At 40.9% G+C, this 27,026-nt stretch overlaps 1 protein-coding gene across 2 annotated transcripts in view; it reads right to left on the bottom strand.

The window, feature by feature from the left end:
• Positions 1 to 9,180: 9,180 nt before the first annotated feature.
• Positions 9,181 to 27,026, bottom strand: part of RAD50 (RAD50 double strand break repair protein) — a 132,855-nt gene continuing 115,009 nt past the window's right edge. The window contains exons 24-27 of one of the 2 annotated variants that reach the window (XM_059417536.1): positions 14,332 to 14,417; positions 13,691 to 13,833; positions 10,906 to 11,039; positions 9,181 to 9,526 (exon numbers count right to left, since the gene is read on the bottom strand). In XM_059417536.1, coding sequence (XP_059273519.1) covers positions 9,340 to 9,526; positions 10,906 to 11,039; positions 13,691 to 13,833; positions 14,332 to 14,417 — 550 coding nt within the window. In that variant the 3' untranslated portion in view covers positions 9,181 to 9,339. Of the gene's footprint in view, positions 9,527 to 10,905; positions 11,040 to 13,690; positions 13,834 to 14,331; positions 14,418 to 27,026 lie in introns of those variants that run through there. The other variant, XM_059417537.1, reaches the window with a different exon arrangement.

The raw sequence follows: 27,026 nt of genomic DNA, 5'->3' as shown, positions 1-27,026 counted from the left end.
CCTTCTTGTAATGGCGGGGACTTTCCCGGCCGGAGGCAGTCCCCGACATTACAAGAAGGCACTTGGCTCACTGCTAGCAAAACATGCTGCAAGTATACAATGAACTTTCTGGTGAAGCCCGCCTAAAGGAGGACATAGTTATTGGCTGTATCAAATTTAATCAGCATAGTAACAGGACTCTCAGTGGCTCTCCCCATTGCTTGACCTCTTATTGGTCACCCTGCTGTATATAAGCTAAGGAAGTTGATTAAATAAACGGAAATGAAGCATTAACACCATACCAGGCTCATTGTCGTCCTTGCGGGCCGAGGGCGACACCTGGGTGGCTCAGTGGGTTGGGCCTCTGCCTTCGACTTGGGTCATGATCTTGGGGTCCTGGGATCCAGCCCTGCATCGGGCTCTCTGCTCGGCAGGGAGCCTGCTTCCCCCTCTCTCTCTGCCTACTTCTCTGCCTCCTTGTAAGCTCTCTGTCAAATAAATACAATATTTAAAAAAGAATTTTTTTTCTTGTGATGAGAAATTTTAAGATCTATTCTCTTAGCATCTTTCACATATGAAATATAGTATTATTAACTATAGTTACCATATTATACTTTATAGCCCCATGACTTATGTCTTTTACAACTGGAGATTTCTTTTTTTAAAGATCTTATTTTACTTTATTATTTTTAAAATTTAATTTATATTAAAAAAAGTAGGCTTCATGCCCAGTGGGACCCCAGCATAGGGCTTGAACTCACAACCCTGAGATCAGGAGTCAGACATCTGAGGTGCCTTGGTGGCTGAGACTCCTGATTTCAGTTGGTAAGTTTTGAGTTCAAATTCCCAGGACCCCAGGATCATGACCCAGCGCAAAGGCAGACAGTTAACCAGGGATCCATCCTCGTGTATATCCAGGCAGCCCTCTGTGAATCCCTTTAAATACTTTTTAAGATATAATTGATTTTACTCCTTTTGCCTTTTACCCTTCATACTGTCCTTTATAGGGGTGCCTCTCTAGCTCATTCAGTCAAGTGTATGACTCTTGATCTCAGGGTTGTGTGTTCAGACCCTATGTTGGACATGGAGCCTACTTAAAGAATAAAATAAAATACTTTTTTTAAAAAGATTTTATTTATTTATTTGACAGAGAGAGAGATCACAAGTAGGCAGAGAGGCAGGCAGAGAGAGAGAGGAGGAAGCAGGCTCCCTGCTGAGCAGAGAGCCCGATGCGGGACTCGATCCCAGCACCCTGAGATCATGACCTGAGCCAAAGGCAGCGGCTTAACCCACTGAGCCACCCAGGCGCCCTAAAATACTATTTATAAGTGACTGTTTCACTACCTTTACTGTACATTTGCTTTTATTCATGAAATGTTTCCTTTCCTAGTTTTCTTCTAATTATGGCCTTTCTTTTCCACTTATAGGAGCCTCCCTAACATTTCTCATAAGGCCACTTTAGCAATAATAAATTCCTTTAACTATTATTTGGGAAACACTTTCTCTTTCAATTCCAATTGATAACATTGTAAGTTACAGTATTTTTAATTGTGGGTTTTTTCCCCCTAGTACCTTGAATATATCATACCACTCCTAGCCTTCAAAGTATCTGGTGAAAAATCAGCTGATAGCCTTGTGGGGTTTCCCTTGTACACTACCAGTTGCTTCTCTCTTACTGATTTATCTATTTATCTTTGAGATTTTAATGATCATATGTCATGTGCACCTCTGTGGGTTCATTTTGTTTGGAAGTCTCTGCTTACTGAACCTTGATGTCTGTTTCCTTCCCCAGGTTAGGGAAGTTTTCAGCTGCTTTTTCTTCAAATAAGTTTTCTGCCCCTTTCTCTCTCCTCTTTCTGGAACCCCTACAATGCAAATTTTTGTTCACTGGATGTTCTCCAAGAGATCCCTTAAGCTATCCTCTCAAAACCTTTTTTTCCTTTTTGCTGTTCACCTTGACTGCATTCCATAACCGTCTTCCAGATTGCTGATTCATTCTTCTGCATCCTTTAATATACTGCTGATTTTCTCTAGTGTAATTTTCATTTTGGTTATTATATTCTTCAACCCTTTTTTTCCCCTCTTTGTTGAAGTTCTCACTAAGTTCATTTACTACTTACTGCAGTCTGGTGAGCTTCTTTAATGACCATTACTTTGAACTCTTTATCAGATAGATTATTTCCCTGCTGAGCAGGGAGCCTGATGCGAGGCTTGATCCCAGGACTCTGAGATCATGACCTGAGCTGAAGGCAGACGCTTAACTGACTAAGCCACCCAGGTGCCCCCTGAAGTGGGTTTAAGTTGGGGGTTTTCCCTGGGATCTACATGCAGAGGGTTCCTTGACAGGATAGCTGAAGTTGATGTGGGTACAAGCCAGGGTATCCTACCTGGGTGGCTGGAGCTGTGGTGGGTGCAGGCTGGATGGTCATCCACACGGGTTGCCATAGGAGGTCATCAGTAGCCAAAGCAGTGTGGGCTTGGAGTGTTTCTGGGTGCCCTGCAGCTGTGTCACCTTGGCATGATGGCTGGAACTATAGTGAGTGCTCACCAGGGGTGTCCTGGTGTGTGCCACACTGGGGCCTTCTTGGTGGGATCGTTTGAGCTGGTGTGGGGTAAAGGTTCAGGACTCACTGAGGAAGGTGACTGGGAATGGTGCCCAAAGCCTGCTCCCACCCACCTTCTCAAGGTGGAAGGGGGACGTAAACCTTGGTGCTCGCCAGGCTCTCTGAGCCAGACAGAGTTACAGCAACTCCCCTACTATCTGGCAGAGTTCTGGACCTCGATCTTTTATATTCTAGTTGCTCTTTTAAGCCAAGTTGCTCATTTTTCGTTTTGTTTTGTTTTTGTTTTCTTTTCTGTACCCAGGCAGCTGAATCTGCTTCTGGTCTCTCAGTACTGTCCCTCCCCCTGCTACTCACAGGGTCAGGGTTAAGTTTTGTTTCAGTACCGTGTGTACATGTCTTGCCATTCTCTATGTGATCTCCCTGTTGTTGTGCAGAAGTGGTTCATTCAGCTCTCAGTTCTTGAGGAGGAATGGTTCTATAAGTACGTATGAATTTGGAGTGTCCGTGAAGGATGTGAGTTCGGGGTCTTCCTACTATCATCATCATGTAGGACCTGGAGCCTCCTTTCCTTGACTAATTTTGTAAATCTGTATTCTTTGTTATGTGTGGTCACTGAATTCTCATATTAGTGATCGTTAATGATTGGACAGAGATTTCATTTAATGTCTTGAACTAAGTTTCCAAGCATTTGTTGAAGGGCTGTGCCTGGGTACGTGTCTGTGTGAGGGAGATAATTTGTTCTGTCACATCCTCAGTGCTTCCACAGGCAATTGGCAGCTATGCCTTCGCCTTCACTGATTGCATGAGTAGTTTCAAGGTCAGAGCTTAGGGTCTTTTCAGGGCCTTCCTGAGTATGCACAAAATGTGACACACACATGAACATCTAGATTCCCAGGAATATGTGGTAGCTTGTCAAAGCCACCACAGACATCTCCTCCTCTAATTTTTTCTTTCAGATTTCTTGGTTACCTTGTTGTTGGCTCCAGTTACTAATGCTGTCTCAGGCATCTGCAGTTTTAGCCAAGGACCACTGATTGCCTACAGCAGTTAGGGCAGTTCGCAGAGTGAGCTTGAATCAGGTCAAATAAAGACCAGTCCAGAGGATGGAGATTTTCAGTGAGCTGCCAGACAGGTCAAATAGGGGCAGTTTTCTGCAGCTAAAGATTTTGGGGAGCTCTAGTCCATTCTGGCCTTTCCAGTCACTGCAGGTTTTCAGAGGTTCTGTAGCTATTGGGCTTCTGGTTTTCAAAGCTACCACAGAAACAGGGAGTGGGGCAAAGCCACTGGCTTTTCTGAGATTGTTTTCCTGGAATAAACACTCCTTGGCTTATTGCAAGCCTTTCATTAATTTCCAAAGTTCTGAAGAAGTTTACCAGCTTTTGCCATTGTTCTCATTGCCTTTATGGAAGACTGATTTTTGTCAGTCTTGACTATTCCCTACCTACTCCCTCACCCCCTTATTTCCTTACTTTATTCCCTAAAGGAAGTAGACACTCTTTATATACTAAAGCTGTAAATTTACACTGACAATTTGGACTCAGTCCAATACTTCAGGGTTCTTTGTAGAGTCTTTTCCCTTCCCTGATACAGATGTAATTCTCTAACAGTGAGAAACTTGGTCCTTATTATCTATAATATACACGTGTGTTTGATTTTCGTGTATAAAGTGGTTTCAGAATTACTAACCCACACCCTTGTGAGAAACACATCGAGATGGTTTACTCTTATGAAGATGACTGACAGCTGTGTTGAGAACAGAGGGCCGGGGGCAGGACCCACCAGTCAGAGTAGTTAGGTATCTCCTCACATTATTCAGGTTTGAGATGGTGATGACTTGGGCCAGAACTGTGGCAGTTGAGAAGGTAAGACATGGTCAGATTCTGGATACATTATTATTATTTTTTTTAATTTTATTTATTTATTTGACAGAGAGATCACAAGTAGGCAGAGAGGCAGGCAGAGAAAGAAGGGGAAGCAGGCTCCCTGCTGAGCAGAGAGCCCGATGCGGGCAGTGGCTTAACCCACTGAGACACCCAGGCACCCCTCTGGATACATTCTGAAAGTTGAACCCAGGGTATTAAACTGAGGCACTGGATTTGGGACATTAGATAAACAAAATCTGAAGGATGACGCCAAGTTTTTGCCTGAGCAATTGAAAGAGTGGAGTTGCCATTAACTAAAAGTCTATGGGAGGTGCAGGTTCTGGGGGAAAGATTGATTATGGTCATTTTAAGTTTCAGATGTCTGTTAGATATTCAAGTGCAACTAGATGTCCAGTAGGCATCTGATTCTGAGTCAGGAGTTTAGACAAGATCTGGACTGAAGACACATCTGAGGAGTCAACATCTAGGGGCCTGGGGAAAGTGCTGTCAGTGCCCTGCTTCTATCAAAAGAACTTCCGGTGTATTCCTGCCCACTTTTGTCTGTTGCTGTTAACTGTATCTTTGTCAAAGGCTTTTCTTTCTTAGTATTTGTTTTTACTTTTTAAGTGTGAAAGGCAGCTCTGTGGAAGGTGCACATGGCATGTCAGTAGGCTGACCTGTCCCGCAATGGCCCTTAGTGACTCTTGGAAGTGGCATGTAATACCACAGCCCTCCTGCTCCTGTGGGAAAGCGCTGAGGCATGTATTTACCACTTTTCCCTCAGTGTTCCTGTGGGATTAGACTACAGTTGCCAACTGTGGTAACTGGCTTAAGAACACACTCTATGTTGGCTGTTTGCTCTTTACAAAATTCCCCTAGTCTCCTGTTTCCTTTCACTGGAATCATTTCAAGTTCTACTCTGAGGAGAACCCTAAGATAATTTTAAAGCTGAGTGGATGATATCTCCAAACAAGTGAGTGCAGAGAAGCCAAGAGGAGCAGACTGAGCACCAGAGGGCTGCCCCATCAGTAGGCCAGGGAAACTGCATGTGTAGGGAGAAACGGCTTCTCTTTCAGCAGCATTGGGGGTTGGCAGGAGTCCGAGGACAGAACCTGGGCAAGACAGTTGAGTGTCTGTGCGAGACAGTGATAGAGTGATGGGCCACGGAGTCTAAGCTGTAGAAGGGGAGAAAAAGATATGATGGAGGCGAGAACCTGAAACCTTGCGGGACTCAAAGAATTACCAGGGTTGGAGTCCCCAAGAGTGAACTGTGAATGTATCAGGTGCTTTTTGGAGAGCAAGGTGCTAATAGTGAGATTATGGAGAGCTGCATTTTTTGTTACTGAAAGGACTGGACTCTGGAGTAAGACTATGGAGTGTCTTGGGGCACCTGGGTGGCTCAGTGGGTTAAGCTGCTGCCTTCGGCTCAGGTCATGATCTCAGGGTCCTGGGATCGAGTCCCGCATCGGGCTCTCTGCTCAGCAGGGAGTCTGCTTCCCCCTCTCTCTCTGCCTGCTTGTGATCTCTGTCAAATAAATAAATAAAATCTTAAAAAAAAAGACTATGGAGTGTTTTTTCAGTGCAGGAAGGGAGCAGAGAGGCCAGGGTTATGTTATATTATCATTTGAATGCTGAAATCACTGTGATTATGAAATTAGACCTGGGGAATGACTGCAAACAGAGGGCTAAATCTGTCAGTGAATAAGGGGTTGAGCAGGCTGGGCACAAAAGAACAGAAACAGGAAAGAGTAAACTAAAGACAGGTTTTTCTTTAACAGTCACCTGGTACTTATGTGCAGTCTATAGTCTTTTCATCCTTATTAATAATCCTCCAGTATTAACAATCCTCATTAACAATCCTCCAGCTGTTTTACCTACGTGAAAGATATGGAAATGGAATAAATGACTTGCCCAGGGTCCCAGAGCCAGGGAGTGGTGATGCTTGGGTTTAGCTTATGACTTTGCCTCCTATTCATTATCTCCACACTGTGATGCCTATTCATCCCTCATGTGAAGCAGGGGTGTTGAATGAAGAGTTATCTAGAAGCAGAAATGAACAGAAAGGCACCTACCCCACTTTCATGGCACAGGTACAAGGGGAATGGGAAGGGAGCCACTCTCAGAAGGGCTGTAAGAGAAGCTCCATCTGGGAATAGGAAATCTTTCAATTTGCAAATAACTATTTCATTGCCTGCATTTATCTTGTATTACCCTTATTGTCATTCCAGGTTGTAATGACTAGCACTTTCAGAAACCTGTTGATGGAAGATCTCATGTCTTTTATCTAATGGGAAATGCTCCTCTTTTGCTATTAAGATGACTTTAATTTTGATTTGATGACAAATAATGTTAAGAAAATATTTTGGGGGTGCCTGGTTGTCTCAGTCGGTTAAACCTCAGACTCTTTGATTTCTGCTCAGGTGAGGGTTGTGAGAGCAAGCCTCCATCAGGCTCTGTGCTCGTAGGCGTTTGCTTGAGATTCTCTCCTTCTCCCTCTGCCCCTCCCCTCACTTGCTCTCTAATAAAATCTTAAAAGTCTTTGCAAAATTTTTAGTTTTGCTAAAGTTAGGAGATACTGAATTTTATTTAAAAAAATGTGGTATCAGAATTTTTTCCTCTTTGGCTTTATTATGGTGATGATTTATGAACAGATTTATCACATTTTGAAATATTCTTGAATTCCTGAGCTATTGGTTATGGTGTATATTTAATGTAGGGCTGGAATTGAAGTGCTTCTAGTTAATTTACAAATTCTTGGATCTTTGCTCTGAGACTGGTACCTTTGTGGATACCATGCTAGTTTGGTAAATAGGGTAATTTTTGTTTTTCAAAGCAAATTAGGATGGCCGAACCTTGTAAGTCTGTGGACAGGAAGTAGATGGTTGGGAGTGGTGGCTGTGCTGCTTGGCCCTTTGATCCAAGGGTTGGGTGAGAATCTGGACCAGGCTTTCTCAACCAGGGTTCTTCATGTGAATAATAGAACACAGAAAATGATTCAAGTAACTCTTTTTTAAGTTCTCTCACAGATAGTATGTAACTATATTTGCCCTTGAACAATGAACCCCAGGAGCTAGAGGCACCAACCCCTCAGTGCAGTCAAAAACCCATGTATAGCTTTTGACTACCCCCAAACTTAACTATTAATACTGTACTGCTGACTGAGGCCCAACTGATGATATCAGCAGTTGATAAAACACATATTCTCTATATTATACATATTACATACTGTTTTGTTAGCATGAAGTTAAGATAGAGAAAAAAATACTAAGAAAATCATAATGAAGAGGAAATACATTTACAATATTGTACTTCACTGGGAGAAAAAACCCCAGTATATGTAGGGTTCAAACCTATGTTGTGCAAGGATCAACTGAGATCACCTTAGATGCACAGAAACTGATTATATACAATGGATACAGTATGAATTTCCTACTGCTGTTGCTTAGCCCACACTAAGCAGCTTAAAATGCCATAAACCAATTCTCTCACATGATTTGGGAGATCAGAACCCCCAAATCAGGGCTCTTCCTTTTGGAGGCTCTGAGGGGAGAGCATTCCTTTTTCAGCCTCTCCTGGTTGCCTGTAGTGCATGGCACATAGCCCTTCCTCCTCTTTCCAAGCACAGCCCTGTGGCCTCAGTTAGCATGCCACCTTCTCTGGCAACACACATGCTCTGCCTGAATGAGGCTAGTCACCATTACATTTCGGGCCCACCAGGATAATCCTGACTCAAGCTCCTTACCTTTAATCAAATCTGCCAAGTCCCCTTTGCCACACGAGGGAACATTCACAAGCTCTAGGGATGAGGACTTCACTGAGGGCCTCAGGGCTTGATTCTTTGCACACCCTGGTTGAGAAGGCCTGTCTGTACTGCTTGCTCAGGAGAGTTACAGGTGGCACAAAATGTTGTGCCACATGACTGAGATTCAGAAAGATAACACTCCATGGTCTAATTCAGCAGTGTGTGACTTGGTAGCATTGTGCGTGTCATGCTTGGGAAAAGCTTCCCATTGTCAGCTGGCAATTCCAGGAAAAAGGTGTGACTCAATTTTTGTTAGAAATGACATCTGTAATGAGAATGAGTCCTACTCTTCCAGGTCTGGTTGGACCCCACTAGGAGGAGGCTAGGATCTGGTGAGTCTTGTTTGCTCTCTACACTGTAATGCACACGGGATGAACAATCAGCATTGTTCATGAGCCGGAGATGATACACAGGACAGATGTAGAGAGGAACAGACTTCTTCATGATGGCAGATCATGCCCCAAGCCAAGGGAGGCCTGATCTGGATCAGAGCTTTCCAAAGGTAGATGTGCACAGTGGAGAACTTCATCTGTCTAGACCAAGCCCCAAGTTTGGATGGCTCCCTGACAGGAGCATGTGGGGAGGGAAGACGGTACAAACTGAGTTACATGATTATTTAAGGGTCCTTGAAACTCTAATGCCCCCATGTTACTTTGAATTTTACTTGGGGAAACTGACAGCCAGTGAGGGAGGTCACTTCTTGGATTTATAAAATTAAGAGCAGACTGAAATACTAAAACCTCTTCATTTCTGGTCATCTTCAGATATGAATGCTCAGTTGTAATTCACATTATCCAGACAGTGAGAATCTACTTCTCCAAAGTCCACTGAAAAGTGGAAGCCGAGTGAATTAAACTCAGGTACCGGGAAGCAGGGGAGCAGAATCCAACTGTGTTGCTACTGACCCCTCCCCGCCACCAAGGCATATCAGGGGCTGCCTACAGGGAGCTGAAGTCCAGGAAATCAGTCCAAATTTCATTTGAAACAATTTTAATGATGGTAGAACTTCTCATTCAAAATCCTAGATGCAAAGCTCCTCTGAGAGGACAGATTTTCCTACTGACTCAGTTGATACCAGAAATAAGCAGTTGCCTGAGGACTTGTGTTTCTAAGGCAAAAATCGTGACTATTTTTAATGAACATAAGAACCCAGGGAGCTAACACTACATTTCACGATCTCTGAGCACTGATCAATGTTCTTCTTAATCCTGTAGAATTTATCCACATATTCAGAGCGGCCTAAGAGCTCCACAAAATCTTCATCATGTGTGATGACCAGAAGCTGGAAGTTGCGCTGCTGTGAGCGACTCTTGATTATCCTGAAACAGTGTATTTAGAACATTTTATTACTGGAGAGCACAAATAATCCTTTCCTTTAGGTAAAAAGCCACTGAGAACTTTGTCAGACACATGACACAATGTGATGACCAGGGCCTCTGTCAGTCCTATGGAATTGGGAGAGGCCTGGGCTGGACCCAGGCCTTCAAACCCTCCAGGTATGAGTCCCATCTCCTCTCTAGACAGCACAGGTGCCTGAAGTGATTCTTCACTTAGGTCTGACATAGGCACTGATAAGAATATATGATGTAGTTTCTTCTAGAACATCAAGTTCTTCCTACTAAAGCAGGTAGAAATGTTTTACTTAATTTCCTTAATATCTGTGCTGTTCAACTTTAGGAGTCTGGTTTATTCCTTTGTCTGGGGTTTTTGTGACCTGTTACTAATTCTCTCTGGGAGAAAAGGAAAAAAAAAAGACCCAACTACAGGCAAGGGAAATTACATTTGCAAGCCCCACTGCCTTCTTAGGAGCTGGGTCTACTTAGAATTCTGCCACCACCAGTCACTAGATGCATCATTGGTATGACACACAGGAGGCCTGAGTGGGTGTACTGGGAACATTTTTGCTCATTACCTATATGCTGAGGTACCTAGCTATGAGACTGAAATCAGACTTTTTCTTTTAACTAATCATTTCTTTCTCCCTTGCCTGAAACTGGATGCATGTGGCTTCCTAAAGTATTAGCCCTCATGCGCTGGCCACATAAGACTACTAAGAGATGGCTGAGAAAGGGCTCCCCTCCCTATCAGCTCTGCCAAAAAGAATGTATCTGGAGTCAGAGTACCCAAAATAGCTTCTTCAGCTGGGAGAAAGTGCCTTTCCTCTGCCAGCAGAGTTTTTCAGCAATGGGTGCCTATCCCTGGAGCCTGTACCAAGGGCATGTGAATGTGGCAAAGGTGTGTATGATTTTACTTTCTAGTTTCTACTTAACCACTACTATACTTTTTGAGTAAGAGCTATCATTCTTCACAGGACTGGGGAGATGGGCCAAAATCCATTGTCAGCACCTACAAATGTTTTAGCAGGGCATGGTAAGTCCTCTACGTGACATGTGGGCACTGCTGGGTGGGGGTGGGGGGGTGGTTTACAGAAAAACCAAACCAAACCAAACCAAACCAGGAAACCCTTCAGTTTCCCTATGAACACACTCGGGGAGATGCAGGATGTGTCTGGGACTGCTGTTCCCCACCTAGTTCTTTTTTTTAAGCATCTGAAGAATTACTATCAAAGGTAAAGCTTAAGGTCTGCCACCAACCAGCTTCCCCAAGGAAGACACATCCAGACAAGGTTTTCACTATAGTTTTTAAAGTAAGACAGAGAGTTCTATCATAACCTACCCCCAGGTTAGGAGATACTTACTCAACAAGAGCATGTGCAAGAGACTCAATGTTTTCTCGGTCAAGATTTGTTGTTGGCTCATCCAAGGCAAGGATGCCACAGTTCAAGCAGAACGTTTCAGCCAAGGCCAGGCGAATGATGAGGGAGGCTAACACCTGTAATAAAGCAGGAGAGCTGAGCTGTAGTGCACAGACCTTTTCCTCATTCACTTTTAGGAAAGTAGGCAGACCTGGCCTAATATCTTGGTCAGGGAAAGGGAGCAATGTAATGGGCTCACTGACCTTAGGTAAATCACTGCTCTTTTATCTGAGAGAGCATGGCACTGTGACCAGATGTTTAAACCCTTCCAGAATGTGAGCCATCAGGTACTTATCTCAGCCTGTCACTGGCAGTGAAATAAAATGCTAAAACCAATGGTGATCTCACTACCCCAAATACACACAAATCTTGTCAGCTATAATGAAACTTGAAGTCCCAGGTTTGAATCTGAAATGTATCACCCTTTATCTCTAACTAATAATTTGAGTAACAGTTTAACAATGTTAAAAATTCAAGGCCTGGATATTTTATTTTCCTGATAATAAGGTTAGTTAGGAAACGTGGACACATGACATCTTCCAGAGTCCCCCCCACACGTCTTATCTCTGAGTTATCTTGATATCTCTATGTTCCATGGTGTAAAAGGGGCACCGGATACTGTGCCTTACCTACACTTAAATGTTTACGTGTATAAGTTTGAGCAAGCCAATAGAGAGAGAAAGAATATTCCTGGGTCAATGTATCAGAAGTACAGAAATATGGTTTTATGTAAGCCATCCAAGGAACTGACACTTGGAGGCACTTCTTGGTTAACAGAAACCCAATACTTAAACCCTCAGATGCGGCTGAAGCCATCTGAGGGCATAAGGGACACAGAACTAAGAGTGACAGAAAGTCTAGTAAGTATAAACCACTTCTGTGTGAGCTGTCAATATCCCATCCCCTGAACCTGTGAGCAAAAGGAGCATCAGCGTGGGACAGAACAGTTTACAGCTTCTCTCTGCTGCCCAGGGCAGGCTGGGAGACTGCAGAAGTTAGGATCATAGCTGGGCCCTTTGGGGAAGACCCTTCCTTCCTGTATTTGAACCCCATTGTGGCTGCCACCTCCACTACTACTACTACTACTCCTCCTCCTCCTCCTCCTCAGAGTAGAGCCTAAATGAAGTTCCTGGCCCACCTCTACCAAACTATTAGTCTGTCTTCTTCCCCAACACCAAGGAAGCAATTACTGCTAATTTTTGTAATTTCAGAGTATCTTTGGGAAATCTACTTTGTTCAAATAATTTCCAAAGCATTCTTAACCCAAAGGGAAGGGTTTCAAAGTGTTTTTTCTTATTCATAACTACTAAAAATCACCAAAGCAAGTAGGAATACTGATTATAGATCACAAATTTGTCATTTTTGCAAACTATGATTAAGATAATAATCTGCATGTGCCTTAAATTAATATCTGCTGTCTGGGCTGACAATAAAATACATACACGCAGGACTGTTAAAGCAAAAACTGAAAACTATGAAATACCTCAGATAATGTGAGCCATTTCGAGAATTTTAAGATTTTGTTAAGAAAACTGGGGGTCCAGAAGGGTTTTGAAACATAATCTGCTTCTAATCTCAAAGAAGGAAGCTCAAGAATCCAGACTGTCTTGGTTATAGACCTGTGCACAAAGGAATCCAGCCTGTTCCCAAGGATGCAGGTCCAATTTTCCTGACTCTTTAAAGCTTTATTCCTCTTTCTGATTTGCTCTGTGCACCCTATCCAACATAGCATATTCTGCCAGAGCCACATGTGGAGCCAAGTGCCTGGCCCAGCTACTGAGAGTGTCATGAATTCTGGTCTAGCAAACCCTTCTTTTAACATTTTTAAGCAATTTCTACACCCAACATGGGGCTCAAACTCACAACCCCAAGATCAAAGGTGCATGGTCTACCAACTGAGCCAGCCAGATGTCCCCAGCAGACCTTTCTTTTAGAGGATCTACAGGCCCAAAGGCTAGGCTGAGGGAGAAGAGGGGTGGGGACTCAGTCCTGTGATGAGGCTGCTTTCTCAATGAGAGTTTTTTAATGCCTCATCTGGCTCAACCTAGGATCTCGTTTGGTGATACTACAGGTCATTTGTTTCTAACATCCTTCCCCACCTCTGATCACTCGAAATCAGGACACACTCTTGCAATTACAGTTCCATTTTTTTTCTTTCTTGGTGGCACATAAATAGTGTTATGTCTTACAACTGATGATATAATAACTTTGTTCCATAAGGAGTTTTATGAAACAAGGGTTGTTAGCTGCTTGTTCTACATAAGGCCTATCACACGAGAATGTTTCAGACCCTTCTCCTAAAAGACCACCTAATGGTGCAGGAAATGCTGGTTAGAACTGGAAGAGTGGGGGACACCTGGGTGGCTCAGTTGGTTGGACGACTTCCTTTGGCTCAGGTCATGATCCCGGAGTCCCGGGATCGAGTCCTGCATCGGGCTCCCAGCTCCATGGGGAGTCTGCTTTGCTCTCTGACTTTCTCCTCACTCATGCTCTCTCTCACTGTCTCTCTCTCAAATAAATAAATAAAATCTTTAAAAAAAAAAAAAATAGAACTGGAAGAGTGGAATGGGATAAGTGAGTCTGATCAACCTTATATGGCAACAAAGAGTGCTTCGAGGAGCTTCTCACCATTCCAGGGCAGCCCTGGGTGCTTTCATGGCACCAACAGTACTCTCTCCCCATCAATTCTCTGAGTATAGGTGGCTCCCGGGGCTCTTGAGATACCTGCCTTTTGTCCAGCACTGCATCGTCCTCGCATATCCAAAGCTGTGTCTCCTTTTAGCATTACCACGCGGTAGTTGTAATTCCGCCTTTTATCAGAGGCTGATACATTTTCATCGGCATCAGATCGAATTTCTATGTATTCAATATCTGACACAAAAAGATGGTTTCAGAGGAACCTACACTCTGCAGCCGTTTGTCATTTGCAAATATTAAGTAAGCCTTTGAAATAACATGTGAGCTGACATTACCATTCAACTGGCTAAGAAGGTTCAGGACACAAAAGCAACCCTCAGTCTCAGCTCTGCCTTTCTTAGTTCCCCTATTAAGAGTTTCCTCCTGCTGGTTTTCTTCTTATCATCTTTCAGTTTATCCCTATCTACATTTCAACAGAATCTATTAGGTCATCAGTTAAATGTAATATGTATATAGCCAAATATGTAAGTCCTGTCAGGCTCTGGAATAGAAAACCTTTGCATTTTTTTTTTCTTGCTACATGATGTTGTCAAGATAAGAATTCTTAGAAAATCTCAAAGAGATATTCAGAAAGGGTCCAGGCGATAATGCTGGCATGATAAGAGATCCTATGTGGCAAGAGCTAGGGACAGGACTTTGGAAAAACCATTCATGACAAACCATGTCAATTACCTTGTCCACGATAGGTATTTCGCCAAAGGTCACGAATAATTTTGTTGATTTCTTCCATTTTCATACTGTGAAATTTCATGATTGCTCTGGAAAAAGAAGTCATTGGTACTTAAAATAAATGTAGTGGTAACATTAATTATATGTAATAGTATATTTTAAAAATATATGACATATAATGTATATCATAAAAGTAACATCTTAAAAATCTCATGAAATTATGGGTACTTCTAATGGTAAAAGCAGAATACAGTAAGAGCTAGAAACAATAACCGGAACTACAACACGGCTACAACATGGCTACTAATGAATACAGCCAGGCATGTACCCAGGGCCCCTGAGTCCTGGCAATGCTCCATGGTCACTCTGTGACAGGACAAATACCCCCTCTTGAAGAAGTATTTAAATACTGTAAAAATCTCAAAATGTGTGGACTTTTCTTAGGCTTGCTGGAAAGACTAGCTACTGAGGCCTACCAGCTACAGGAGGACAGCATGAGTAAAAGCTGGGAGGTGTTCAAGGTTCCCTAGTCTATGGGGACGTACATGCAACTCTGAACTGTGGCCTTTTCACTTCTGTTACTAGTATGGTTTACCAAAAGTCAGCCTCTTCAGGGGCTTTAATTCCTCAGATGAGTGAGCTTTTCTCCAACCAGAAGGTATGGTTGGAAGAACAATTTATAGGCTTAAGTTGAGATGAAGCTCGAAACTTCTATTTTCCCTTCCTAGCTAAAAACTAAGAAATCCAAACTCCAATTATATGCATTCATTTCCACTTGGCCTGTCAGCCTCCCCACCCTCACTTTGCAACACACTTCAGAAACTAGTACTTTCTAAACACTACAAAGAAGGAAAGAAATGTTTATTTAAAAAAAAAGCAGCCTGTTAGAAACTAACTTCTTTCTTCCTATAGTCACCTTTCATCAAAAAGCTCTTAGGTTCTTTGTAAATGGGTTTATGAACTAATAAATGTAGCATCAGTGACAAAAAGGCAAACATCACTGCCATGACTCTACAGAGGATGTGAGGTGGCCCTACTTCCATTTGCAAGTCTCTTATCTGATATATACAAAAAAAGAAACTGAACGTAATGCTACTGGCTCTGCAGAATCATTTCATGATCTTTTGGTTCGCCAGTAAGAGAGAAAGAAATGACTCAACATAAATACATTTTAAATATCAGATGAGGGATTTTGAAGTAATAAGACTGGAAAAAACCGTATTGTGCTTGCTGGTGAGAATGCTGCAAGCCTCCATTTTCTATTTCATACATCTAGTTTATCCCACCCTGACATTTTACACTCCTGTTAAAAGGACTGACACCAGACTTCTAAGTATTTGCCAAATAAGCAACAAAACCCCTAAAGAATGTTCTTGGGATCAGTCACTTAATCCTCAACTCTTCATATATTACAATCCTGATTTTTCAAATAACTTTTTAAAAAGGTCATCTTTCCATTCAACTTTAAGATCTTTCAATAACTAACCTATATAATCATACCCAAGGTGGAGACAAACTCCACATGTCCAAGGTGTGCACACACAGCCCCTGCCATGGGTTCCTTGTACAACAGGTGGTGCTTCCTCACCTGTGTAAGAGAGCATTGCACGTAGCAGCTCTAGTCCTGAGGGAGATCCAGACTCCCAAAGGGGTGTGTCACACTGAGTTGATGCCTACTGCTGTTGGCCAGACCACTAGCTAATCTTTGTATTATCTCTCTCCAGTATGGAGTTTACCACCCAACTTGCAATAGCAGAGGATAACGGAGATAACCACATGACATCCACTTGAGGGATAACAGTAACATCAGTTGTTACTACTAATGACCATTTAAATCTGTGAAGCATAATTACAGTAAGCAATTACATCATTTAATCCTTACAACAATACTGGGAGTTAGCTTTAGTTATCCTCATTTTACCATTAAGAAAAGAGATACTTTACGAATTTTCTGGAAAGGAAATTGATCCCCTTATAATAGCATCAAAACCAATAAAATACTTAGGTACAAATCTAACCAAGGAGGTCAAAGATCTCTACTCTGAAAACTAAGACATTGATGAAAGAAATTTAAACACACATATAAGTGAGAAAGATCTCATGTTCATCGATTTCGCAACACACTTCAATAGGTTATCCTTGAAATGTGTGGGAATACTCTTAAAATACCAAAAGCCAGCTACAGATTCAGCCCAATTCCTATTAAGTGCCACTGGCATTTTTTACAGAAATAGAGAAAACACTCCTAAAATTTATATGAAACCACAAAATACCCTGAAGAGCCAAAGAAATCCTGAGAAAGAATAACAAAAAGCAGGAGGCATCACACATTGATTTCAAGCTATAGTCTTGAAAACATTATGGCACTGGCATAAAAATAGACAAATAGATCAGGAGAAAAGAATCTAGAGACCAGAAACAAACCCCAATATAAACAGTCCAACTAAAATGTGCCAACGGTGCCAGTACTCAATACTTTAATATATGATGGTGGGATAAGTGGAAATTCACATGTAGAAGCACAAAACTGGACCCCTAAGTTATAGCACTCACAAAAATTAACTTGAAGTGGATTAAAGGCCTAAATTTAAGACCTAAAACCATGAAACTCCTAGAAGAAAACATGGGGAGTAAGTTCTTCAACATGACTTTTTGGAAATCATACCTGAAGCAAAAGTAAACAAAAAATAGGGGCGCCTGGGGGGCTCAGTTGAGTGTTTGACTCTATAGACTTTTGCTCAGGTCATGATCTCAGGGTCATAGAATTGAGTCTCACACTGGCACTCAGCAGGGTGTCTGTTATTCTCTCTCTTGCTCTTTCCTTGCTCTGTTCTCATTCTCTCTCAAATAAGTAATTGTTTATTTAAAAAAAAAAAAGAACATGGGGCGCCTGGGTGGCTCAGTGGGTTAAGCCACTGCCTTCGGCTCAGGTCATGATCTCAGGGTCCTGGGATTGAGTCCCGAATCGGGCTCTCTGCTCAGCAGGGAGCCTGCTTCCTCCTCTCTCTCTCTGCCTGCCTCTCTGCCTACTTGTGATCTCTTTCTGTCAAATAAATAAATAAAATCTTTAAAAAAAAAAAAAAAAGAACAAGTGACACTACATCAAACTGAAAAGCTTCTGCATGGCAAAAAGAAATCATAAATAAAATGAAAGGTCAGTCTAGAGAATGGGCAAAATTATTCACAAACCATGTATCTGATAGAGGGGATTAATATCTAAAATATACAAAGAACTCAGGAGCACCTGGGTGGCTCAGTTGTGTCCCAGGGTCCTGGGATGGAGCCCCAAGTCAGACTCACTGTTCAGTGGTAGTCTGCTTTTCCTTTTCTGATCCTACCCCCTGCTCATGTCCGCTTGCTCTCTCTCTCAAGCAAATAAAATCTTAAAAAAAAAAAAAAAAAAAAGTACACACACACACACACAAAGAACTCCTATAATTTAATGGCAAAAAAAGTTGACTCTTGAGTAACATGGAGGTTAGCAGTACCAAGTACCACACAGTCAAAATTCATGTGTATCTCTGGCCTAAAACCTACTAATAGCCTATTGTTGACTGCAAGAAGCCTTACCCATAACAAACAGTTGATTGACATGTATTTTATATGTTATACATATTACATACTAGAGTCTTACAATAAAGTAAGCTAGAGCAAAGAGAATGTTAAGAAAATTCCAAGAGAAAATACATTTATGGAACTGTACCTTATTTACTGAAAAACATACAAAATTTAAGTGGACCCACACAGTTGAAAGCCATGTTATTCAAGGGTATCCTATAACTCAATTAAAAAATGGGCACAGGACCTGAACTGACATTTTTCCTAAGATACATAGATGGCCAATAAAGTACAAAAAAATACTTTTTATGATTTTACATCATAGAAAGATGTGTCACTAGTTGTTAGGGAAATACATATTAAAACCACAATTGAGATAACACTTCATACCTGTTAGAATAGCCATCATCAAAAAGACAAGAGATAATAAGAGGTGGCTTGGATATGGAGAAAAGGGAACCCTTGTGCACTGTTGGTGGGACTGTAAACAAGCACAGCCATTATGAAAAGCATTATGGAGGTTCCTAAAAAAATTAAAAATAGAACTACCATTTGACCTAGCAATTTCCACTTCTGGGAATATATTCAAAGGAGATGAAAACACTGTGTCAAAGAGATATATGCACTCCCATGTTCACAGCTGCATTATTTACAACAGCCATGACACAGAAACAACCTAAGTGTCCATGGGTGAATAAAGATGTGTATATATTCAATGGATAATTATTATTCAGCCATTAAAAAAATGAGGAAATCTTACTATGTGGGATAATCCGGAAGGACCAAAAGGCATTACCTAAGTGAAATAAGTCAGAAAAAGACAACATTGTATGATCTCACTTCTATGTGGAATCTAAACAAAACAAAAACACCAACCTCACAGAAAAAAGGGATTAGATCTGTGGTCACCAGAAGTGGAGGATGGGAGGAGGGAGAATTGGAGAAAGTCAAAAGGTACAAATTTGTAGTCAAAAGGTACAAATTTCCAGTTACAAGTAAGCACTAGAGATGTAACGTACATCGTAATAACTACGGCTAACACTGCCATATGATCTACAGGAAAGTTGTTAAGGGAATACATCCTTACAGCTGTCATCACAAGGAGAATTTTTTCCCCCTTTTATTGTATCTATACAAGAAAATGCACGTTAGCTGAACCCATTGTGCTCATCATTTTGCAGTATATGTAAAACCATCATCCTGTATATCTTCAGACAGCGAAGTATGTCAATTATTTCTCAATAACAGTTAAAAAAAAACCCTGAGGTCTCATGAAATTAACAAGTTGGTCACAACTAGAGAGAAGTGCTCAGGATGTTAACAGCCCTTGAATATCGTAATTAAAATTAAAAAGCAGTCAAAATGTCCTCTTCAAAGACACCAGGCTCAGTTTTATGAATCAACGTTAGCTCTAAAGTATATAAAGTATTACATAGCAAGAAGAGATAGAAGAAAAAAAAAGGAAACAAAAAGTACAGGCCCAATTATTTTGCTTATGAATATAGATACAAATATTCTAAATAAAATCAAATTTAGTGGTAAGGCATTAAAAAGACCAAGTAATATCGTGGTATCCAGTGGTATGATGACCAAGTAGCATTTAATCCAAGGAAGCAAGACTAGTACAACAGGAAAAATAATTTAAGATAACTCACTGCATTAACGGATTAAAGGAAAAAAATGCTTATCTCAGCAATTGTCAATTTGATATAAACACTGAGTTTTGATAAAATATTCAGAAAGTGAAAAACAAACATTTTTAAAAATTTGACAAAATGACTATCAAATATCCATAGCAAGCATCAAATTTAATATATTTAATATATTTCTATTTTAATGTTAAAATAGAAAGGAATGGGGTGCCTAAGTGGCTCAGTGGGTTAAAGCCTCTGTCTTCAGCTCAGGTCATGGTTTCAGGGTCCTGGGATTGAGCCCCGCATCAGGCTCTCTGCTCAGCAGGGAGCCTGCTTCCTCCTCTCTCTCTGCCTGCCTCTCTGCCTACTTGTGGTCTCTGTCAAATAAATAAATAAAATCTTAAAAAAAAAAAAAGGAGAACTTTTAAAGAACAAGAGAAAGATGCCTCTTCTTACGTCTACTCTACAATAATATCCTAGAGATACCTAACAATTCAGCAAGACAAGAAAAATGAAGAATGAGGGGAAAACAACTTGTCATTGTTTCTGCAGATAATATAGTTGTACCTTAGAAAATCTAAGAAATCAGGTGCCTGGGTGGCTCAGTGGGTTAAGCCTCTGCCTTCGGCTCAGGTCATGATCTAAGGGTCCTGGGATAGATCCCGCATCGGGAATAAATAAAATAAAATCTAAGAAAATCTAAGAAATCAATGGAAAAACTATTAAGACTAATAAAGTGGTCAGAAATAAACATAAAAAAATTGGTATTATTATGTAGTAAACAAAATCCAATAGGAAACCTAATAGAAAAGAGGATCCTATTCACAGTGGCAATAAAAAATTATGAAATACCTAGGAAGAAATCTAACAAAACGGTACAGGATCTAGAGGGAAAGACTATAAAATCTTATAAAAGAACAACTTTTACAACAGAACAAAAAGAACTAAGTAGGAGAAACTTACATTTGAGTGCAAAATAGGAGATTTAATATGGCAAAGAAGTCCATTCTCCCCAAGTAATCCATTAAGTTAAATGCAGTCCATATAGAACTCCCAAAGAGATTAAAAAAAATTCATGACATCCACAAGGTGACTTTATTACTTTTTTTTTAAAGATTTTATTTATTTATTTGACAGAGAGAGATCACAAGTAGGCAGAGAGGCAGGCAGAGAGAGAGGAGGAAGCAGGCTCCCTGCTGAGCAGAGAGCCCGATGTGGGACTCGATCCCAGGACCCTGAGATCATGACCCGAGCCGAAGGCAGTGGCTTAACCCACTGAGCCACCCAGGCACCCCCACAAGGTGACTTTAAAGTTAGTATCTAAGACATAGGTAAAAGAAGAAATCAAAGTACTGGTACAGGAATCAAGATGAAATAAACTCCCCCTCACCCCCAAAACAGAACTTTTAGTCTTTAACTGACATTTCCCATCAGTGGGAAAAGTTTCAATAGTGTTGTAAAGAGGGAAAAATTACATCTCTATCTTTATTCTTATTTTGTTTAACTTCATGTTTTTTTAAAGACTCATTTGTATTAGCCAGAGAGTTAAAGAGCATGCGCTCACGTGAGAGAGCATGAGCACATGCGCGCGCACACACACATATAAAAACACGAAAGCAGAGGGAGAGGAATTCAAGTAGGTTTCAGGCTGAGCATGGAGCCCAACAGGGTGCTTGATCTCATGACCCTGAGATTATGACCTGAGCTGAAATCAAGAGTCAGATGCTCAACCCAATGAGCTACCCAAGCACCCTATCCATCATCTTTATTATAAACCTCAAAATCCAAATAAAGGATTAAAAGTCAAATAAAACTATCAGAATAATCATAAATAAATAAAAAATAAATAAAACTATCAGTTTTATAATCTTAGGAATGAAAAGCCTTTCTAAGGGAGAAGCCATAAATATGACTTAAAGATTTGCCTACCAAAAAATTAAAAGTCCCCCAAAATACCATAAAGTTAAAGGTCAAATGACAAACTAGGAATAACTACTTGCAAGGTATGAGAAAAGGATTACCACAGAAAATCTATTTAAAAAAAATAAAGTGGGGGGTGCCTGGGTGGCTCAGTGGGTTAAAGCCTCATGATCCTAGGGTCCTGGGATCAAGCCCCACATGGGGCTCTCTGCTCGGCAGGGAGCCTGCTTCCTCCTCTCTCTCTGCCTGTCTCTCTGCCTACCTGTAATCTCTGTCAAATAAATAAATAAAATCTTAAAAAAAAGTGGTACAACTCACTATGAAAAAGATAACCTAACAAAAATTGGTAAAGAGATATGAACAATAATTCTCAGAGGAGAAATACAAAAAGCCAACATATAAAATGATATTTAATCTCACTAGTAAACAAGGAAATATAATCCAAGTGAGAACATTTTCTGTGCAATGTACTGGCAAAAATTAAAAAGGTTGATAATATGAAATGCAGTCATGGAGAAATGGGTATTCTCATACTGGTGGAAACACAAATTTTTGTCTTAGGAAGCCATTTTGGCACTAACAAGTTAAAAATGCTCATACCTTCAGTCTTAGTAACTCTGTTTCTAAGAAGCTATCTATTGGTCTATCTGCCCAAGCATGCAAAGACTTTTGTTGTAGCATTATCTATAGCATCAAACATTTAAAAACTTTCTAATATGTCCATTGACAGTGAAATCAAGCAGGTTACATCCATTTCACAGAATATTACATAGCCATTATAATGACAAACTTTCGTACATAAAAAGATTTTCATCACATGTTCAGAGACAAAACAAAAATACCTACAGTGTGATACTATTCACATAAAACAAAGACCTATTTGTGTGTACATAACATCCAAAAAGTACTGTGAGGGAAATGACAATGTCATCACCCTAATATTAAGTGTTCAATGAATTCTAGACATTCTCATGGAAATGAACCCAAGTCTAATATGAACTGTGTTCTATAATTTACATAGTAATGGACAACAGGAAAGCATAAATGAAATACAAGGCTAAGTGGTACAAGTGGTACAAATATCATGAAGGAAGGAAAAATGACATCATTTGGAAAGAGCTTCATCAAGGTAACATTCCACAGGGGGAGAAGGATCACAGGAAAATACGAGGTGTCTTAAGGGAACAAAATGGTTCAGTTTGGTTACAACACACTGAACAGTGAGAGACAAAATGAGAAAGACCAATACGGAGAGTGTTTCTTAATATCAGAAGTGAATAGGGATTACCACCTTTAGGAAAATAAACCTGGTACAAGTATACTGGGTGGGAAGGGACCTTGTGTGCAGAACCATGGGTGAGCTGACACAGGTCCAAAAATTAACTTCACAACACACCTTGTAGCCCTTGGACTTTATAGATAATGAATATTTAAGAATGACCTTGAAAATCCATGATGTGTAGTAACTATCCTTCTGCTCAAAGATGCAATACGAACGATGATCTTATGGACCAGAAACTGTCGCAGCTCAGTGGTCATCTGAGTAGTTGCATCAGCCCCACCATGTGCCTGGAGTGTGTATAGTCACTCAGTGACATTTATTCTCACTCTTGTGAAAAGTGACTCCCAGAAGAAAGTAAAAATGTCCAAGATCTAAGACAGCAGTGGTTTATAAAATTATTTAGTCTTATATTTAAATACTCTTTTGCATGTAGAAAGAGTTCCTTAAAAATTTCAATAATAATCAGTTGCATTTTAAGAGGACAAAATGATGGCTTTAGTGGTAATTTGTATTTTGATGTTCTGTCAAAGTCCTAAAATGTGATCCTCACACGACAAGGACTTAATACATTATTTAAACCCACAGAATGTAAAATACCAAGAGTGAACAAAATGTAAACTACAGATCGGAGGTGATCTGCTGAGGGATGGTGAGGGTGGGGGGAGGCTATGGTTGTTGGCTGTAGAGATGGGTAGGGAGGGAGAGGGGATGGGGATATGGCAAATCTCTGTACTTTCTGCTCAGTTTTGCTATGGACCTAAAACTGCTCTAAGGGTATTTAGGGGCGCCTGGGTGGCTCAGTGGGTTAAAGCCTCTGCTTCAGCTCAAGTCATGATCTCAGGGTCCTGGGATCAAGCCCCGCATCGGGCTCTCTGCTCGGCAGGGAGCCTGTTTCCTCCTCTCTCTCTCTGTCTACTTGTGATCTCTATCTGTCAAATAAATAAATAAAATCTTTTAAAAAAATAAATAAAATAGTGCATTTAAAAAGAGAGAGAGAGAAAGAGATCCATGCAAGCAGAGCACACGGGCTGTTTCCATCCATGTCTTTTTCATCCTTTACACGCCAGGCTGACTGCACTGTTCTTCAGCACCTCTTTGCACCATGGCTTCTGCCCCAACAATGAGATAAATTTTCCATTTTGTTCTAAGTTGTCCAGCTGCCTCCTATACTTGCCCCCTACTCTTGGACCTTTAATAAAAAGCTTCTGCAAGCTTCTGAGTTACTGTCTTCCTAAGTATACATGGGTTCCAGCTTGATGTCACAAATGAAGCTTGTCAGGCCTCCCCAGGACAGTAGTTCAGGGTTTTTGCTGCTTCTCTGAGTCCTGTTTTTAAATGATTCTGGGACTCAGCCATTAGCAGAGAACTGAACACCTGAAACAGAGTCATTCCAGAGCAGGTACCTAAGGGGTTGGAAAAATATCACCTAAATAGACCAAAACCTTGCTATCAGGAAAATGCCTTTCCTGCCTTCATTATTTAAACCATAACCAGGACTCAAATACTGAGATAGAAAACCAGCATTCTTCAAAATTTGAAGTGATGCTCAAAATCCAAGGAGCACATAAAATAGCAAGTAAGTGGGTTTCCCCCCATTCTCAGCTATTTCACTGAATAAAACATTAAGGGCCAAATACATGAGTCTTATTAATAAAAAAAAATTAGTTCAGAATTAAGGTAAAAACTACTAAGTTAGTGAAAACTTACCAAGTTAGAAAAAAGCATTAAGAAAGATTATACTTGCAAAAGACATTTCCTAACATTATCCTCATCCTTGTATTTAAAAGTGTGCCAAATTTTCAGATATATAAATTGCTAAAAGAAAAAAAAAAGCAAAACAAAAAACTGGCTATGACCACAGCTATTTGTGATCACAGTGGATACTCTTCCCTACTGCTCTAGTACTTACTGCTATGACAACTGTCTCCCTATATTTAGGTCAACGGAAGCACTCTTCTACAAGGGAACGATGAGTGTCACGTTCTACTAAGTATCATGTTCCAAACTAACAGGGACTTTCACTACTTAGCAAAACTCAAAATCTGTCATTTACCAAACTGAAGTCATACATTTAATAGAAAAATGACCTCTTTTTCTAGATGCAACCCTTAAAAACTATTAAACTAATTTCCCAAAATGCTTAAAACTATTGGCCACACTCTTAAATAACAGCTTTTAAAATTCAGGCAGTGGTTAAACTACCGTTCAAAGACAAACATTTGGTTAAAGAACTGCAGTGAGTGAGAAATGAGAAACCAGCTATCTTTTGGTTTTGCTTGATGCTAGTGAGGCTGCTGATGTGGAACTGTACTGTATTCATGGTGAGGGCAAGAATGGCGGCTGTGAGGTGAGCCTTGGATCAATCCCTCATCCCTAAGCTCTCCTCCAGTACAAGGACCCAGACTCTGGACAGATTCGCAGAGCTGGCTGCCTTGGCTGCAAAACTGTATTATGTGTTTTCACTGAGTTTCAGAAGAAGTGTGACTTAACATGCAACATTCTGTACTTGGGGGGAAAGGACAGGGGAAAACTTGGGGCATAGAACACTGTACTCTTGAATGATACATTCCAAAAATCACGGGGTGCCTGGGTGGCTCAGTTGGTTAAGCATCTGCCTTTGGCTCAGATCACGATCCTGGGGTGGAGCCCTGCATTGGACTCCCTGCTCAGTGGGGATCTGCTTCTCCCTTTCCTTGCTCAAACCCCTCCTTCTCTCAAATAAATAAAATCTTTAAAAAAATCATTTAATTGAAGCCTTCTTTTTAGAGCAAGGGGTTTACCATATTCTAAATGGTATAATTTTCTTCCCTTCTCATCTAGTATGAGTGTCTCTGACCACTGGCAAGCTTATAATCAGTGATGTTTTTGATGATTACCAATAACAGATGGTATCGGCTTTTCTTGAAAATGCACTGCTAGTTTCCTGTGTTACCCTAAATAGACAGCTGAATGCAACAATTACACTGATTGCATGCTTCATTCTAAGAGGTGAAACAATGAGGGAAATTTTGGACCTTTCTTCTAGGTGAGAAGGCAAATTTAAGGCTCACAATATCAACCTTAAGAAGGCCACCATTTGCTAGCACAAGCCCACAAAGACTCAATTTTGGGGAAATCTGTACCACTTCTTTTTTTCTCATTTAGAAGAATCCATCTGATTACTAGATAACAGAACTCAGTAAACAGCCTGGCTTTGTTCCTTAGGCAAGCTTAAATTGCTGGAAAGCACCTCTGCACCTCCCCGCCCCCACAAACTCCTCCTGACTGGCCCCAACAAGCCCCCTCACTCTGCTCAGTATGATGGCTCTGGCACTGAGGTATTTTTCTCTACTGAAGTGCCCTTTGTTCCTTATTCAAGACCAAGGTCAAATACAGACTATGGAGTACCCACCATGGGCTCCCCTATTGAACCATTAGCAGTTTACAGTAGGGACAGGGTATGATATTCCTGTCTTCCCAGAGCCCGACAAAGAAAACACTAACAAAGCTTTTTGAATGAACATGTGCCTAATAGAGGGAATTTCTCTTCTTCCTTCTGTCAAGGCATCTTGGAGTATGGAGGGATAGCTGGAGGGGTCCTAGATATAGTTTTCTATTCAGTTAACACATATGAAACCCCAAGTCTGCAGGTCAATGTACTATGAGGAGGAGTTACCTTGTAGCAGAATACATGCAAGTAAAATTTTTTAAAAGACCAACCTACCTACCTTGGCCCCACAGTCCCCTCTGCCTATCACCCCACTTTTCAGCTCCCCTTCACAGAACTTCTCTTAAGAATTATCTCTACTCACTGTCTCCACTTCTTAGCCCCATTCTCTCCTCATCCAACTCCAAAGCTTCAGTTTAAACCATGCCATTGAGATTGCTCATTAAAATCATTAACGCCTCCCTCTGGCAAATTCAAGGGTCACTTCTGAGTCTTCATCTCATCTGACCTCTCAATAACACTAGATTCTTGAAATAACTCGCTTCACTCAGTTTTCAAGATATCGTAACTTTTCATGTTTCTCCTTTTTCATCAGCTATCTACAGTTGTGTCACGTAACCGCCCTCTGTGGCTTTAAATACTATATATATGCTGATGATTCCCAAATTTATCTTCTCAATTCTAGATTACACACCTAACTGCTCGAAATGCCTACAGGTGCCTTACTAAACTGTCTAAAACAAAACTCTAGATTTTCCCCTCCCAAATGCTGCCATTTCAGGGAATGGCAATTTGCTCCCCCAACATCCTGTTGCTCAAGTAAAAGTATGTAGGAACAACCTCTGATTTTGTTCTTTCCTCTTCCTCACCTATATTC

Source organism: Mustela nigripes, chromosome 12 (assembly GCF_022355385.1).
Source record: "Mustela nigripes isolate SB6536 chromosome 12, MUSNIG.SB6536, whole genome shotgun sequence".
NCBI classification, from domain to species: Eukaryota; Metazoa; Chordata; class Mammalia; order Carnivora; family Mustelidae; genus Mustela; species Mustela nigripes.
This window is presented reverse-complemented; position numbering and strand designations above follow the sequence as displayed.